The sequence below is a fragment of the Solea solea genome, chromosome 11 (assembly GCF_958295425.1).
Source record: "Solea solea chromosome 11, fSolSol10.1, whole genome shotgun sequence".
In the NCBI taxonomy this organism is placed as follows: domain Eukaryota; kingdom Metazoa; phylum Chordata; class Actinopteri; order Pleuronectiformes; family Soleidae; genus Solea; species Solea solea.
In genome coordinates this window covers 19,484,089-19,500,626 of record NC_081144.1, presented here as the reverse complement: position 1 = coordinate 19,500,626, position 16,538 = coordinate 19,484,089, and the positions used below count along the sequence as shown (strand labels likewise).

General features: G+C 41.7%; 1 protein-coding gene across 8 annotated transcripts in view; it reads right to left on the bottom strand.

The window, feature by feature from the left end:
• Positions 1 to 8,938, bottom strand: part of agrn (agrin) — a 225,728-nt gene extending 216,790 nt beyond the window's left edge. For 4 of the 8 annotated variants that reach the window (XM_058643975.1, XM_058643978.1, XM_058643977.1 and 1 more), the window contains exons 1-2: positions 8,451 to 8,938; positions 6,360 to 6,621 (exon numbers count right to left, since the gene is read on the bottom strand). In XM_058643975.1, the coding sequence (XP_058499958.1) occupies positions 6,360 to 6,621; positions 8,451 to 8,654 (466 nt within the window). In that variant the 5' untranslated portion in view covers positions 8,655 to 8,938. The remainder of the gene's footprint in view (positions 1 to 6,359; positions 6,622 to 8,450) is intronic. The other 4 variants (XM_058643982.1, XM_058643976.1, XM_058643979.1 and 1 more) reach the window with 2 other exon arrangements.
• Positions 8,939 to 16,538: the final 7,600 nt, after the last annotated feature.

The following is a 16,538-nucleotide window of genomic DNA, read 5'->3' as shown; positions in this document are numbered from 1 at the left end:
GTCCACATACACGCACACACACACACACACACACAAATGACAGAAAGACACATATGCAGATCACAATCGGAAAGAAAAGTATGACTGAAGATGACAAGTGAAAACTGGGAAAAAATGCAACATGTAATGGCAAACACAGACGGAAACATGATGGACAAATCACAAGGGAGAAGGGGTTGTTCATCCCTGCTTCACTGTGACAACTCATTGACAGAGAGATGGATGATGAGGGGAGAAAGGAAGTACCAGAGACTGGTTTGTTGTACCACAGGCAAAATAGCACAGCAAAAGACAGAAAAGCCCATGATGTGTCTGTGAACCCGAGACCTCCAACTGTTAAGTCTCCACTACTTCCTGTATGCGCAGCATTGTAATGCAAATCGTATTGAATCAGGCACACGTAAGATCAGATTCAATGTACAGGGGAGGATACTCGATATAGTGTATTTGGTTTGTTAAGACAATAAGTAGAATTGCTGTTAGATATCATCAAGCGCATGCTCATAACCCTGTACAGAGTGCTCACTGCAGCCCAGTTTGACAACAGTGGGATGAACTGAAACTGACTGTCCTTATCAATGTTCAATACCAGTTGCTGAATGAAAGAAATATCCACTCCACTTCCGTAGTCGGTGTGAAGTTTTACCTGAAGATCTGAAACAATTAAACCAGCATTACACGATTAGTCTTATATTCAAATATATGGATAACGATAATGTGTAACAGGTGCATACCACACAGGGAACATGATGCATCAATTTACCAGCCAACATTCAATATAGTAGGTGACAGAATGTTATCAACCTCGTTTTTTTATCCAATTGTGTAAATAATCTTGATTTATACTACAGACATAACTTACAGCTCTACAGAAAAGAAGACTCTTCTTCACTTGTTTCCTAGTGATGTGAGCTGCTCTGGAGTGACAACAGAGCTAACCTAAATACAACTCACATCAGGGCTTCTGCTAACCCCCCGGGTGTCCACCAGAAGCCTTTCCTCTAAACCTGATGTTTTTGGCATATTGACAATAAGCAGTCACACTTGCCACAGCAGCTGCCCTGCTTCGGAAATGCAGTCTTGGAGCAGGAATTTTGTCACAGATCCAGATTCCCAGAGGGAACCCTGATCTCATGCAGGCTGGTCCTCTGTGTCCTTTATGTCTGGGACAGAGGAGAGAGGTTTTACAGGTCACTGTACACCCAAGTCCCTGCCCAGAGCCTCCCACAGCAACTTCCCCGCTCCAAAGAAGATGAAGTAAAGGCAGGCTTAACTGGGACTTGACAGCAGCCTACTCTACATCCTCTTTAAAACAACATCTCTGCAATCAAAGTACTCACCAAGTGACCAGATGCATTTCACCTATGAAATAAATACTGGCGCAAATTGTATCTTTGACTGACTTTGAATGGCTGCAGGTGAGTTGTTGGAGACCTTGTGTGAAGCAATTTAAGATATGCTCCTGCCGATGGCTACGTTCTGCATGAATTTTCAAATGAGGAGCATTAAGTTATTTCAAATGTTGCCTTGGGGTAGTAAGCTAAGAAGTACAGGAAAGTTTGGAGTTTTTCCAAAGACAGTGTGCAAGCTTTACAAATCAAGGGAATAAGTTATACGATACTACTTATATTCTTCTTATACTTATTTTGCATTTATGGACTAATACAGAATTGTGTGAGAGTCTCAAGGCAGCACCAACTTGATTGTTACTATGTCAAATGGTCAAATTCTGTGACCATTAGCATTTGGATTGATGGAACTGAAAGTTGGTCTTATATATTAGCGAGCTGTCAACATGTGTATGTAATCCAAACTTAATGCTGGCCCAGGACTTTTGCACAGTACAAATGTAGTTGTCCATTTCATACAATATACATTATGTCTTACTCGGGGGATGTTAACATCTGAAGAAACAGACATGTCTTTACATGTGGGTGTCATGTCATCTTATCAATATCATCATAGATTTGTATCAGCATAACAAAGATACACTCCTGGTTCACACTGGGTTACGAGTCAAGGTGAACGGACCGTGGTTAAGTGGTCTGGTCCTCCCTTGCCTGCTTCCATCTTTCATGACTTTTTCATTTTGGAGTCCTTTATTGCTATGCCAAGCAGGTTCTCTGCTCCTGCATTTTTAATTAAAATCTAAAAAAGTGCAATAACTCTGAAGACTCTGCCAGCAGGCAAACCGGTCCATTGGTCCTGGTTCCTCCCTTCAAGCCTTTGTTACCTATTTTAATCATAACCTTCCATCAAGCCATTCTGTTTGTCCTATTCTCTTCACTCCACTGCATAAATACTTTGAAATAAACCACACTGGGTCCAGAGATTAAGTAAGGGAGCACAATTGTAGAATAGCTCTACACCAAGTGATTGAACCTTAACTCTTAGACTTTCCCTTAATCCAATGCAAGGTCCCCGGGAAAAGTCCAATCTTCAAAGTAAGTCTTCTTGACTTCCCATGACTCCCTGAAGACAAAACCGGACTGGATAAATACCCCAGTGCTGCAGTTCAGTCACCTGGGTGTGACTGGAGAGTGTTTTCACACACTTTCCAGAGGCACAAGAAAAAAATCTCCATCTTCCTTTTGGAATTACCCACAGGCCTTTTTACATACAGGGAAGTCATGTTTCACTACATTGATGTTCTAGTCAGTCTCTAGGGTTTCTAGGTAAGATTAAAACACATGAGCAGGTGGTAGTAAAGCATGATATCTAAATTATAAGGCACAAAACGTAGTCTACAGTATTTCCTTTATAGTGTTTTAGAGCAGAGTTGGCCTCCACTGAACTGTGAGGCAATTTTGTAGTCAGCTTTTATAAATAAAGTTAACCTTAAAAGAAATCAAGCGGAGGTGCAAAATCAGGTAACATAACATATATAATTCATGAGAATGGCCTCTGTATAGACCCCTGACCCCTAGTTGTTTTCCCCCTCCTTCTTTTTGCTCCATTCTATCATTTCTTCTCACAATTCTAAGAAGGTGGGGAGGGAGGAGACAGTCAGGTAGGAGCTTGCATAGGTTAGGTATTCCAGTCGATTACGGGCCTCCTCCTTGCACAAACAGTGGGAAAAAATCTCAAGAGTTTTCTACAAGGCCAGGGCTCACTTGGAGGGGGGGGGGGGGGGGTTCAAACAGTCAACCCACATCCCACCCACCCCGAGGAGCATTCCCCATCATTAAGCAAGACCACCTGCTGGCAAATCGAGACCCCCATCATGTTCTCAGCAAGCCTGACTAACCCCATTACCAGTGCACCTCTGGACTGCTGTACACACAGATCATAAAGAGTTGGTGGTATGTTGAGCAATAAATGCTGCTCATTAACATACCTCAAAGATTTCTGATAGTCCAACAAGTGAGGCACAATGGCTGCCCTCAGCATTGCATCTTGAAATGGACAAAAGAAAATATGTTTGATGCAGCTGTTGCACTGATTTCTGACCAGCTCAGCTCAAAAGAGACAGATTTAAAAAAGAAAGGAGAGGAGGAGATCAAGATGGAGGGAAGAAACAGCTCTTTGTTACTGTTTTTCATCAAGGCCTTGAGGGAAAGACTCTGGCATCAAGTCATCAAGAGCTGAAACAAATGCAGCTGATAAGATCTTCCCCTGTATGCTCAACACTTCTCCATCAAGAGGGCTTCCTCTTCCAAACCCCAAACACCTTAGTCTACTCTCTTTTTTTCCATGTTCACTGCAGAAAAAAGAAAACAGACAGCACTGTACATGCACTCGTCTAGTCTGTTTACAAAATCTGGAGAACAAGGCATCCTATTGTGATTTGAATTATCCCTTTCATCTACTTTCAAAAATCCACAGCTTCATTTTTGTTTCCAAAGATTATGCGACTGATTCTGTCTGACAAACGTACTGTATGTGTCAACTCTCAGCACAGCAAAACCAACGCCAGTTACATTTTTCCCAGCAAAAGCTGGAGGACCATACAAACACATTCAGTGCCAAAGGTCAGCTGCTTTTCTGTCCTGGAAAGATGGCGTTCTGGGAGCCCGAAAACACTATTTTTGGAACATGGGTCCCAGAGAATGAAAATATCAACATGTCACATGTATGCAATCAATACTCCACTATGGGAAAAATATGATATCATAGCCCCATCTCCCTTTTGCTCTTGCACTGGCTGTCTTTGTCGTTACTGGCAAGGTACCGGAACCCCATTGCCCCCTGGGCACAGATAAATGCTGTCCACTGCCCCTGCGCCGTTTGTGTGTGTTCACTACTGGTGTGTAAAAAAGGATGGATTAAATGCAGAAGTCAAATTCACTAATTCACATAATTCTAATACTATTGCTTTTTCAACCCGAAACACCAGTGAGGGAGTCAGTAAGCATAGATAAGGCATAAGGAAACAGGAAGTGGGCCATTCATTTTCACAATAAATATGGCATATGACATTTTATGGACTGTTGAGCACCACGGTCTATCATCTGCGGCCTCATGAGTGGCCCTGAAGTGCCACTGCACAGCCCGAAGAGTACAAGCGTAGAAAGCCCCAATCTTAACTCAAACAAATATTCCACAGCAAACACAAAATCCATCACAGCATACGTTCCGACATGCAAAACAAAACATCCTTGTTTTTTTCTTCGTTCAACATCACTCATCTAATTTTCTTCAGTTCTGGGTCCTTCTCAAAGCTCTCAATGGCAAGGAGCTCACACAAAGCCTTTCTTCTTCCACCTCAGACAATGTACCTCCCCACCAAGCTCTTTGCCAGGCATTCCTGAGTCTATCCCAGCTATCGAAAATGTCAAGAATGAGGAGAAAGCAGAGGAGGATACAATGAGAACAGCGGCAGGTAGAGTCTTGTTCTGTTGCACTGACATCCCACAGTCGCCGGGGGTAGTGGTTGCATAGAACGGATGGGATAGGACTTGACTCTCTTAATTAAAACTCTGCATGGGAACAAGCCTTAAAGCTCAGGCATGGCAGCTAATAATCAGTGCAGATGTCAATCCCCACACCCCCAACAAATACAGATTTTGTTGTGGGATCTACACCTGACAATTGTCGCATGGTCATAAGGAAATGTGCAACATTTTCACAAACCTTTAAGCTACAGCTCTGTCTAACTTTTCGCCGATGACTTCTTGAAACATTTCCTAACGGCTACTCCTTCAACTGCAAGGTGATATGAGAAAATCAGGTTATGAGAAGTAAATCCTCTTCAAATACAAAGCCCTGAAACAAAAAGGGCACATTCTAGACACTTTATCAGGGCCAAGAAACTCCCTTTTCCACAAGAAGAGTCTAAAAAGAAGAAAAGGGGCCTGAATGAAAAGGTTAGCAGAGCAGTGTTTCGTGCCCGGACAGACAAACAGAAGAAGTTTTATGTGTGTGCCAAATGCAACTTAACACTGCAAACAAGCGCCATCCATTGGAACATCCTGCCACCCAGAACTATTCCAAGGAATGTACCCAGAATATAGACCCGGCAACTCTGAAAGCATACCGCATGGTGATTCGTGCTCCAATTCATTTCCCCTGGTGCTCCCAGCCAATCTTAAGTGTTGGATCCGAACTTTGAACAGCTGCCAACATTGTCAAGCACCAGTAAAAAGTGAGACAGCAGTGAGCTCTCTGCTCTCTGCTTGCTGACATAGGGGCACAGGCCGGTGCAGTCTCACCGTCATGGTGGATGCTGAGATTTATTAGTCATGGCTGCATGGTTTGCCTCATAAGAGCCTGACAAATTCCTTTACAATCAAAAATTAACTCAGGAGAATATATTATTCATGCTGGAGTAATAGCAAGGAAATCAATAGACAAAGCAAACATAATCTCATCTCCACGTTTTGTTTTTTAAACTGATAAAACTTTGAAAAAAAAGTGAGTCTGTGTGTTACATACTGTAAATGTGAGTGAGAAGACGTTTCAACTATGACTTAATGAAAAGGCCCAGCTATGGGGTGCAAAGGTTGGGAATCATCGCTTAACCACTCAACCAGTCCTGACGGTGTTTATCAGGCACCTCAAGGCTTTGCTGGGAAAAAGCTGGAGCCTCACCATGGCAACAAAGCTCCTAAAATGACTCAGGTGTCCTGGTTTCATATGGTTCTGGGAAACTTTGACGCTGTGTGCCTAAGGCTATGTAATTTCAGCAGCCACCAGTGTATGAAATCGTTGCCTCTAAAAGTAGGTTTTAACTACTGTGAGTCTTCAAACTGCAGCATTAACCATATAAATATAACACAAATAAGGATATGTAAGCCCTGATAAGCTTACACGTTAGCTTTCATACATGGTTATCCTTCCAACACTATAATCATGCATGCCCCAACTCATATAGAACGGGATTTCTGACTTATTCCATTTACAATACACAGGTTCCTTACCTTCTACACAGTGCTCCACGTCCTCCAGGTTGCGCAGGGTAATCCTCATCAGGCTTGAGTTGAGCATAAGTTCGTTCTTGTGTTCTGGTCCCATGAACTCCGGGGCAGTGTTGAGAAAGAATATGCGAGTGTCACCTGTGGCCACCTGGTTGTCGCAGATACTCGGGTTGCCAAAGCCGCCGATCATCAACTTGTTTCCACCGTCCAGGAGGATTTCACGATTAACATTGGTCTTGCCTTTCATGTAGCGCCACACCCTTACCTATAAATGAACAAAAAGGCAGAGAATACTGTACTTAGCACTGTGTTAAAACTGAGAGGATATTTTCAGTCATAGGTACACGTACACAGAGCTGCTTTGGGAAATCTGAACCAGAGTATACGACAAATGTCATTTACACATGCAAAAGAAATATCCAGTGACATTGTGGGCAATAACAGTAATTCTTAAGAGTTTCTTTCACACAATAAACGTCTAAATCCCTGGAACTAAACCTAAACACTCAATGTACATCACAGGTTGTGCAGCAGAGACTATGCACAGTCACGAGTTGCCTCTTCCGCTTCCAACTTAGCTGTTTTGTCTCATTTCAGCACTTGTGGTGGTGGTTTCTGTTTCCACTGTGAGAGCTGTGTACCTTTAATCTACTCATTCATTCACCAGGAGACAGGAAGCCAGTGGGAAACTAGTTTACTTTGACAGATTATAGAGTGGCGTACCACAAGTCCATGATTGTGCAAACGTTAGTTTCTCAATGAACCGATGTGGAATGAGGGCAGGATGGAGACGCTTTCTAAAAATGTGTCTAATTTGTGGGACAGCAGATGTTTATTTCTCCAGCATGTGCTGTTGTTTTATCCATCAACTTAAGGGATACATGTGTTTCCTGTGACATATGCAGAGATTGTGGATTAACAGTTTCAGGTCTATAATGTACTGGTGCCATCCTAGTGACTAACGGCAGTGCAATGCTCACCTGCACATCTTTATTGTTTGCAGTACCTGTCAGTGCTCTCTGTTGAGAGACATTGTGTCTTATAATGTCTGAAATAAAACACCATGAATATTGTTCTGGGTGATTTAAATATTTATTTAGAACATTGTGGAGATATTTTACAGAAACCTGTCCAAGTGCTTATTAGGTCAAATATCTAAATCAGCCAATTATATGGCACATGCATTTGGGCATGGCCAAGATGGCCATGAAGATTTTGGTGATTTCAATCATGGCATAGTTGCTGGTCTGGGTATTTCAGGAACTACTGAGATTGAGCACAACCATTTGTAGGGTTCACAGAGTCCAAAAAAGAGAAAATATGCAGTGAGCGGCAGTTCTCTGGGCAAAAATGACTTGTTGATACTAGAGGTGAAAGGAGAACGGGCAGACTGTAACTCAAATAAACACTTACAGTCAAGGTATGGCAATGGCCATGTTACACAGCCTGCCAACACAGCAGCCACTTTAATACACACAAATAACACACAAAAGAAGTGGCTGGGGAGAGTATTATGACCACCATGGGCATCTCTGTTACAGCCACAAAACATAAACTACTCTAAGCCCTTAAAGGACTCTTAACTTATTTCATTAACAGTCACTGGCAAATGAAAAGTTGCATAATTTCACCATTTATGTCTACAAGTCAAGAGAGAACTACAGCCAGGGTCCAGAGAGAGGGACCAGTTTCCTGCTGCAACATGTTTGGGATGATTACATGCTCGGTTAGCCCTCCCCTAGCTGTGTAATTGGTAAGTGGAAATAAAAAATAAAAAAACACATCATCCATCTATTTCTGAAAGCAGAGTGGATTCACTCTCAGTGTCCATGTAACCGCTGCCAAACGCTTCTGGATGAATGAGTTTGTAAAAATGTTTTTTCAGACAAGCTGATTGTGTGGAAGCTTTTGAGTAGAGTAGACAATACTACTAACAAAACTAGGTGACAATAGCTCCCCTCGGATGCACGAGAGTAGATGCGTTTAAATGGGAAAAGTGCACGTTTAACTTGTTTTCGAGTAAGAAGAAGCAGGTGTCCTATCTACGCGTTGGAGCAACGCGCTCCTGCGCGTGGTTCACTTGGAAACACTTACCTTGCAGGAGTAGGTATTGTGCACCGGGTCCATGTTGACGATTTCGTCCACGGTGCCGGTCAGGACGATATTAGCCTCCTCTTCTCTGTCCTCCAACTCTCTCTCCGGGCAACTAGCGGAGCAGCGCTGCAGCAGAGCCACGAGCAGCCCCGCCAGCAGGAGCAGCGCTGTCCGGCCGGCCCGGACTGTCCGATGGGAACCCATGACCACAAAAAGTAAACTTTCCTACAATTAAATCTTCACAAACTCCACACTCTTTCCGAATATATATATATCTATATTTCGGGTTTTTTTGCACCTTCCCACAACTTCCCTACTAACGACCAGTGCCTCTTTCACTCTGCTGCCCTGTTCCCTGCATCCGCAACCCGGGTTGAAAATCCCTCTCTGCCGCCGCCGCCGGCTTGGAGACCAGGAGGGACGAGTGGAAGGAGGAGGAGGAGGAGGAAGGAGGAGGAGTAGGAGGAAGGGAGCTCTCTCTGCAGGAATGCAACTGCACGTCTCTCTCCCCCTCTCTTGTCCCCTCTCACACACGCACACACTCACGCTCCAGGATTTGCATGCAATCTGAATTGCTGATCCCACAAGTGAGTGCGAGGTGGGTGGTGGTGGTGGTGGTGGTGTAGGTGCTGTTTGTCTGTCGAGTGTCTGTCCGACGACGCCCCCAGTCGGACACACAGTGTCCCTACTTTTCCTCCAGTCATCATCAGTAGCAGCAGCAGCCCCCAGACCCTGAAACAAACAGGGATTAACTTCAGCTATTCTTCCCAAATAACATGAATAAAAATGATCCAGTTCCCAACATATATCTTCTGACAATGGCAATTCACATGTTCATACAATCATACAATAGTATGCACACGTTTGTTCAGTGCAAGTGTGTTGCTGTTGTTTTGTCAGCTTGAAAAAGTGGGTCCAATTTAAACAATTCAGAAACACAGCCATGCACCCTGACCCACTCACTTCTACTCAATATATAATATCAATATTTATATTAAATGTAAAGGAGTTGGGCTTGAGAAGGTCGCTGGTTCAACAGGCCAAGGGCTGGGGTGCCCCTGAGGAAGACATCCAATTCTCTATTGCTCCCGGTGCTGCTCACTGCTCCTGTGCCCAGCTTGTGTGTGTGCTACTGGTGTGTAATAAGGATGGGTTAAATGCAGAGGATGCATTCACTATCACTATTTGGTGTGTGTGCAAAAGAATGAATACATCGATTCAAATTATGCCTTTAAAAAACACCAAAAAGCTACTTTCTAGATTCTATCTTTTTTTTTATCTTCCGAATCTTTGTGCACCAGATAGTCTGACACAGCAGTGAGGAATGACTTGTTAGATATAGGTTCTCCTTGGGTTTTGTTTTCTAATCCTGATAGGGTTCTAAGATTTAGATCATTTTGGCTACAATTGCATGGAAGACAGGAAGTAGCATGTCAATGTTTACAGCTTGTTTCACTGCCCTCTAAATATGTATGCATCTTAAAATCAGTATTGAATTTGAGACAGTATAAAAACTGCACTTTATATATACAGTACTGTATATAGGAACCTCATTTGGATCCAAGCTAACATAACTTTCACAAACAAGACTTTTAATTTCTCTGTGACAATATTTACAGGGGGACAGCACTATTGTCTCAAGCAGCTACACAATGTATACTCTGGTTCACAGCTGCAATCTTTCCTTTGGTGTACTCTGCACAAAGGTTTGGAAAGTGCAGGCTGTAAAATGTGCTGTTGCTGCCGGCAACAACAGCACATGGGATTGAACATCCATGTAAAACGGAATGCTTCAGCTGAATAGGCGGATGCTACTGTCACGCTATATACCATTAAAGATGCCCCCGTATATCATAAAATTTCCCATGTTTAAATCTGTAAATGTTACCATATGCCTATTTTGTTACAGGTCCTATTTAAAAACAGACAGTACGTAAATTTCCGCTCCTCAAAAGCTGTAATTTTAACTACCCGTCTATTCCTGGGAAAATGACAGGCTTGGTTACGCACAGTTGCTAGAGAGGATATTTGCAGAAATTTGCTCAAGTAGGCCTCAGCTATGACAGCTGAGGTAACCCAAATAGACAACTGTCTTTTTGATTAAAAGGAGAAATTGTCAGTGTGTCTAACACTGCTGTATATAGATGAAGTGAGGACCATATTTTGTTAAGGGAGAAAAACACTTTGTACTCTGAGTAACACTATTAATTAATAAATGGTCTAATTTGTGGGATGTACAGCCTGGGGCTGCTCCAAAGACACAAAGTACAAATGACAAACTGATTCTGTGATTTTAAAGAACATTTTCACTTGGTTTCATACCTGAATGAGCTATTATTATATAGTGGTAATAATTGCTTATAACCACAAATTAAAAAACATTGTAGTGTAGTATTATGAATTATTCTTAATGTAGCTGTATATTGATATCACTGCGAGAAACACTGCAATTACTTGTAAATGAAACACATTTTAACAAACAGCATTAGGTGTTTGTTTTGTCTTTTATTTAAAAATACGCATTTAATGGAAATTCATTCTGCAGAGACTGAATAATAAAAATAGAACCGAACATCGCCACAACTCCTTCACCTCACGCTGCCTGCAGAAATCATATTACATCCTCAAAGATTCGTTCCATCCTCCCCATCACCTTTTTGAATAGTTGCCCTCTGGCAAAAGATACAGACCCATTAAAACACACACCACATGATTCCTGAACAGTTTTTACCCCAGAGACATAATTACACTGAACAATGAACTCAAAAACCTCTCAACATGAGACAATACAGCACCTTCATGGTTTTACTACAGTGGTATTGTGAGGTTATTTTAAAGTGAAATGGACATTTTTAACCTAATTACCTGTCTCAAATGCATATGCTGGTGCTAATTGAATGACTGTGGGGTTAAATTAAATACCCTGACAGTGCACCTGAATTCGGTTGTATTTTCTTGGAATGACAATGAAGTCGCTAATCTCTAATGTTTTTCCTGGTTACGTGAAATTGTTAGTGTTTGTAGCTCATTTTAGACACGCACTGAAAACAGCTTGTTGTGTTTAATGTGAAAGGTGTCATTAAACACAACAAACCAAAAGGCAACTCAACTTTGCCGTTTCCTGCCTCAACTTTAGCATTTGTTTTAGTTTTCTATTTCAGAAATGTGGCTCAGTCCAACCACTGTTTTCAGACAACTGTTTTACAAAAAAGAAAAGAGGACGTTTCCTGTAAACCAAGTCTCTAGCCTCAGACACATTTAGCAGCTAGTAGGTGAGCTAGCATCTTAAGAATGTATTTTTAAGACATTAATGGAGACCACAACAGAGCTAAAAGTAGAATGAATGTTTGACTTACTGTAAATGTATCAGGTGACTGACACTTTGTTGTAGCTTGTTGGCATGTACACTTAGGCTAATTAAGAAGGGTTTTCAGGTGTGTTTCATTAGGTAAGGCACAGGTGTTACTGATAACACTAACGATGCCTCTGTCAGGACAGTGTAACAGTAGTGAGTCAGCATTCTCCCTGAACTTCAGGAAGCTGGACAGAGCACAGCCATCATTAATATGATTATTTATGCCCGTGCCTTTCCTACTGTGACTCGTCAAAATGTCTGCCATAAAATGCTTCTCTTACAGCAGTAATAAAACAGTAATAAAAAGCATAAAAAGCTTGAGATGGATAAAGGCTGTCATTTGAGTGAATGTGAACCTTAAAAAAACACACACACACACTCACCCAAGACAAAGGTAGCCAATAAATATGTGTGTAACATGCAAACGTGCCGGGGCAGGGATGTGTTTATCAGCTATGTGTCTGTGTGGACATAGATCAACACAATGGGATCATTTCTCATAATGTGAAAAGCACCAAATACCACAAAAAACCCCAAAACTACACAAGCATTGACAAGTGTGACCGTGAAAGAAGAGATTTCACTGGCTTGTTTCATGAATCAAAGTGTAGACAGATGCAAAATACACCTGGAGATAGGGAGGAGCTGGGGAGCAGAGACACCAGCCTCCAATTCCTCAGACATGCACACCATGTATTGGAAAGGTTTGTATATTACTTTGCTTGGCTTTCTTTCCCCCCAAGTCTAGTCATATATGTCAGTAATATGCCTTTAAAAAACAGTCAGATGGGCTATTTAGTTGCAAATCCATATCTGTGTAGTCTGGCAACCTTTTTACAGACTGAGCAAAACCTCTTGATGCATACATTTGAAAAAGTCAAATATCACCATTGGAAAAAGCAACTTGACAATATACAATATTAGAATAATTGTTCTATTAATGGTCTTCTTACTGCTTTATTATTGTATGTGTATGTGCGTTTGTGTTGGAACCCATAGCAGCCGGGAAAACGTTGAGTCTGTATTAATCTGCATGTCATTGGAAAGGATGAAGTGTAACCTGAGAGGCAACATTTGCAGGCAAATTATATGCGGAACCTGGGGACTGTATATTTCACAGGGATGCAGCTGCCTTGCTGTACCCCTGTGTATCACTGCATCATGGACCGTCTGAGAATCACTGTGCAGTATTAAAATCCAATTGAACTTTTGACTCTTTGTGTTTGAATCACGTGGTATAACTTCACAACGCATAAATAATGCATCGCTCGTGCTGAAATTATTCAGCATCTTGCTATTATATATTTTTTTTTTCTGTAATCCTGATGATAGTATCTGTTTGTTATGCAATGTTTTACATTGCTCTTAAAGATAATGAGCAGACACACTACCCTCGGCATTGCGCGCACACAGTGAGACATTCCATGGGTTATCAAATGAGGCTGCTGTAGCTGTTGTTTTTCCAGAGGACAGGCTCAGTTCACTCTATCCGGTATCAGCATGAGAACAGAGGACTGAGCCTCGCCTGCCTGGTATCTATCTGCCTCGGATCACAAACTCGGTGTCCAGTTTCCAAACTGCCCTCTTTTTCTCTGTTGTCTCCCTCTGCAGCAGACCTGGCTGAAGGAATGTAGATGAACTTATCTGCCGGTTCTGCTCACCTTCTGCAAAGCAATCTTGCTTGAACGCAAGAGTATGTACACAGATTTTTATGTGGGTAATATCAGGGCGATGCGAGACATGTGACGCATCAGTGAAGCTTACAGCGAAGTCTAGACAAGATGTTTTCAAAACATATTGTGTCAAAGACACAACTTAAGCAAAAATACCCAAATTTACAATGTGCCTTGGCAACATATTTACATTTTATAGAGCATTTGCATTTGAGTTGCTTAATGAAAGCGTGATAAAACACCAGAATCACTGCAACCCTCTGAAGGTGATAAAACAATCTGAAACACTACTGGACTTGGCTCTCTAAGCGTGTTACTCCTCTCTCATTGAACCAATGACTTGATAAAAACATGAAAGGCTCAGCATAGGTGACCAAGTGGAGCTCTGGGTTGTTTATCTGCTGCTCGAACATGCGATATATATGCTACATGATAAAATGTCAAAAAATCATGATTCTGGAGAAAACAACCTGCATTGATTTATTTGTGAAGCTACAGCGCAAGGTGAACAAAAAATAAACAGGGAGTCACTCAGACCATTAGCTGGATGCATGTTCAGCTTCATGTACAGTTTGTGAATAAAAGTTTTACACAAAGAGAAACAGGGTCATGCCAAAGGTAATATACACAGACCATATCCACTTTTAAGAAACTGAGAAATCAGTAGCTTTGGAGTTTATGTAGTTTTCATGCTAATCACCTTGGACCGCATAACAATTGTCGATCGGCTTTTATTTGCTCATGTATCTAGAAAATCTTTGTGTCATTCACAATATTAGTGCATATACTTTTCATCTAGTTTTACTGATGTCTATCTCATGGGAAATAAAAGTCTGTACAGCGAAATGAAATTGACGTCCATGAGAAATCTATATATTTTTTTTTTCCCTCCAAGCTGAATAGACTGTGTTCAGCTGTCTGACACTTTGCCAGATGGTCCTCTGCACTGTGGTGTCATGTCTAAACAAGAGAAGTGGTTTCACACCTGGTTTTATCCCTGTGCATTTAACTGGAATGTCAGATAGTTCAATGCCGGGTATAGCGTCACCCATGTTTTTTTCTCTCTCTCTTTCTCAGTCCATCTACTTTATTGAGGAATTCTGCAGTTTAAGACTGCATTAGTGCAGCATTGAAACATTTCTTGTAGATGGAATGAACAGGTAATGCAACACCCTAGCACTGTGGCATTTTTGTTTGCTTGTCTAAGTAAATATAGATTTTTTTTTTGCATATACTCCTTTACACGACCAGTGCTATGGTCCTTGGGATTCTCCACCATCATTAGTATCTGTCCTATCTCACTGGATTGTCACAGATAAGATTGAGTGGAGACAAGATAAAAGAGTGTCAGTGAGGCACACCATGTCATTTGCTTCATTATAGATAACAATCCAATCCACAAAGTCCCTTCCTCGTGTCACACACAGCAGATGTGTTAGACGATCTAATGTGCAGTGTTTTACAAACCTCAGCATCAAGGTCAAATACGTTTTTCTATAAAAAACACAGAAAAGTAAAATTGTGTTAGCAAGTGCAATATGTCAGAATGAGTTTCCTGCAAATCATGTTAAAAAAATCCGCTGTGAAATGTTTACTTCCTGCACTGAATGATAGCTAGCTTGCTTCCATTATTAGTGGATGGTTAGACCCCTCCATCCATTTGTTCCTGCTCCCGCCCAGCTCCGGCTTGTTTATGCAGAGTGGCCACAATTTACCGACAGCCATTTTGTCTAATAGATACCATTCATTCACTCCCTGCTTGCTCTTTGGCAGACGCTCACCAGAGTCCATTTGGGAAATGAGTCCACTGCAAACGCATACAATCACGCCACGGACTGCAGATGAATGCCAATCAAAACTCGTCAGACTCAAAGTGATTTAGTCGCCGCTTTTGAGCTGATTTTGTATTCTGTATCTGATGGCTCGATGTGTAATGAGACCATTCTGATGTGGAACTGATTTCTCCAGGTCACTAATGCACCATGTCCTCTCAGACTGACAAATTGAGTCCTCCCATAATATAAGAGCTACCTAGGAAGTGCCTGTAGTAAAAATAATGAGTAATTCTAATGTGGGAACACATACTGTCGACAGAGGCACCAATGTTCATTGTTATTCTGGGGTCTTAGAATTAAACGAGGATTTTTCATTTCCATATGCTGGCCTTCAGTTTCCCCTACACTTTGATTCCTGGATGAGCAGTAGTGTTTGATCTACAGTATGTGTCTCACTGGGTGATGGAAACCTGAGAAACTTGATCAATATGTTGACTCACTGTGTTGTGAGTGTGTGTGTGTGTGTGTGTGTGTGTGTGTGTGTGCGTGCATGTCCTTCCTAGGCTAGAGGATGAGGAGTGAATCAGGAGACACGCTGCACAACAAGAAAGTGCAGCATCATCATGACTACTGCTTCTTCAGACTCTATTCGACCCAAAATGGCCACCCAGTTGCATTAGTTAATTGGACCCTCCGCTGTCCTTGAGCTACTTTCTGCTTTGTCATCTGACTGACAGTGCTGATTCAAGTCAGCCACATCGTTTGCTGGGTTAGTTCTACGACCATTAATGATTTGATTTTGGACTAACCTGCATGCATCAGAAGGACTTGCAAGATTACTGGTCAAATCTGTTTTTCAATCACCGTCCCCTCTTCTGCACATGGATTGCTGCTCATCATGGTTCAACCACGTTCTGTAAATAGACTAGAAATTAAGGCTTTAAACCTATTAAAAAGGTTCCTGTACACTGTGAGCTTTTGTCACACTTTGCAGCAACAATCCTAAATTAGACATTCATATCATGTTACATGTATTTAGTCAAAACTGCTGCAAGCCAACAGTCTCTGGTTACTCTTTGATTAACTGAGCAGAATGAATTGATGAGATTTACATGCAGCTGCCATTCATTATTGCTGTAACCACTGCTACTGGCTTAATAACACTTCTATGGTTTTTCTGTGTGAAATATGAAAGCAGCGACAAGGCTAAAAATAATTTTTCCACTTGACTGCTCATAATTACAGATGGGATTAAATCGCAAGAACCCATAATTAATAGAGATGT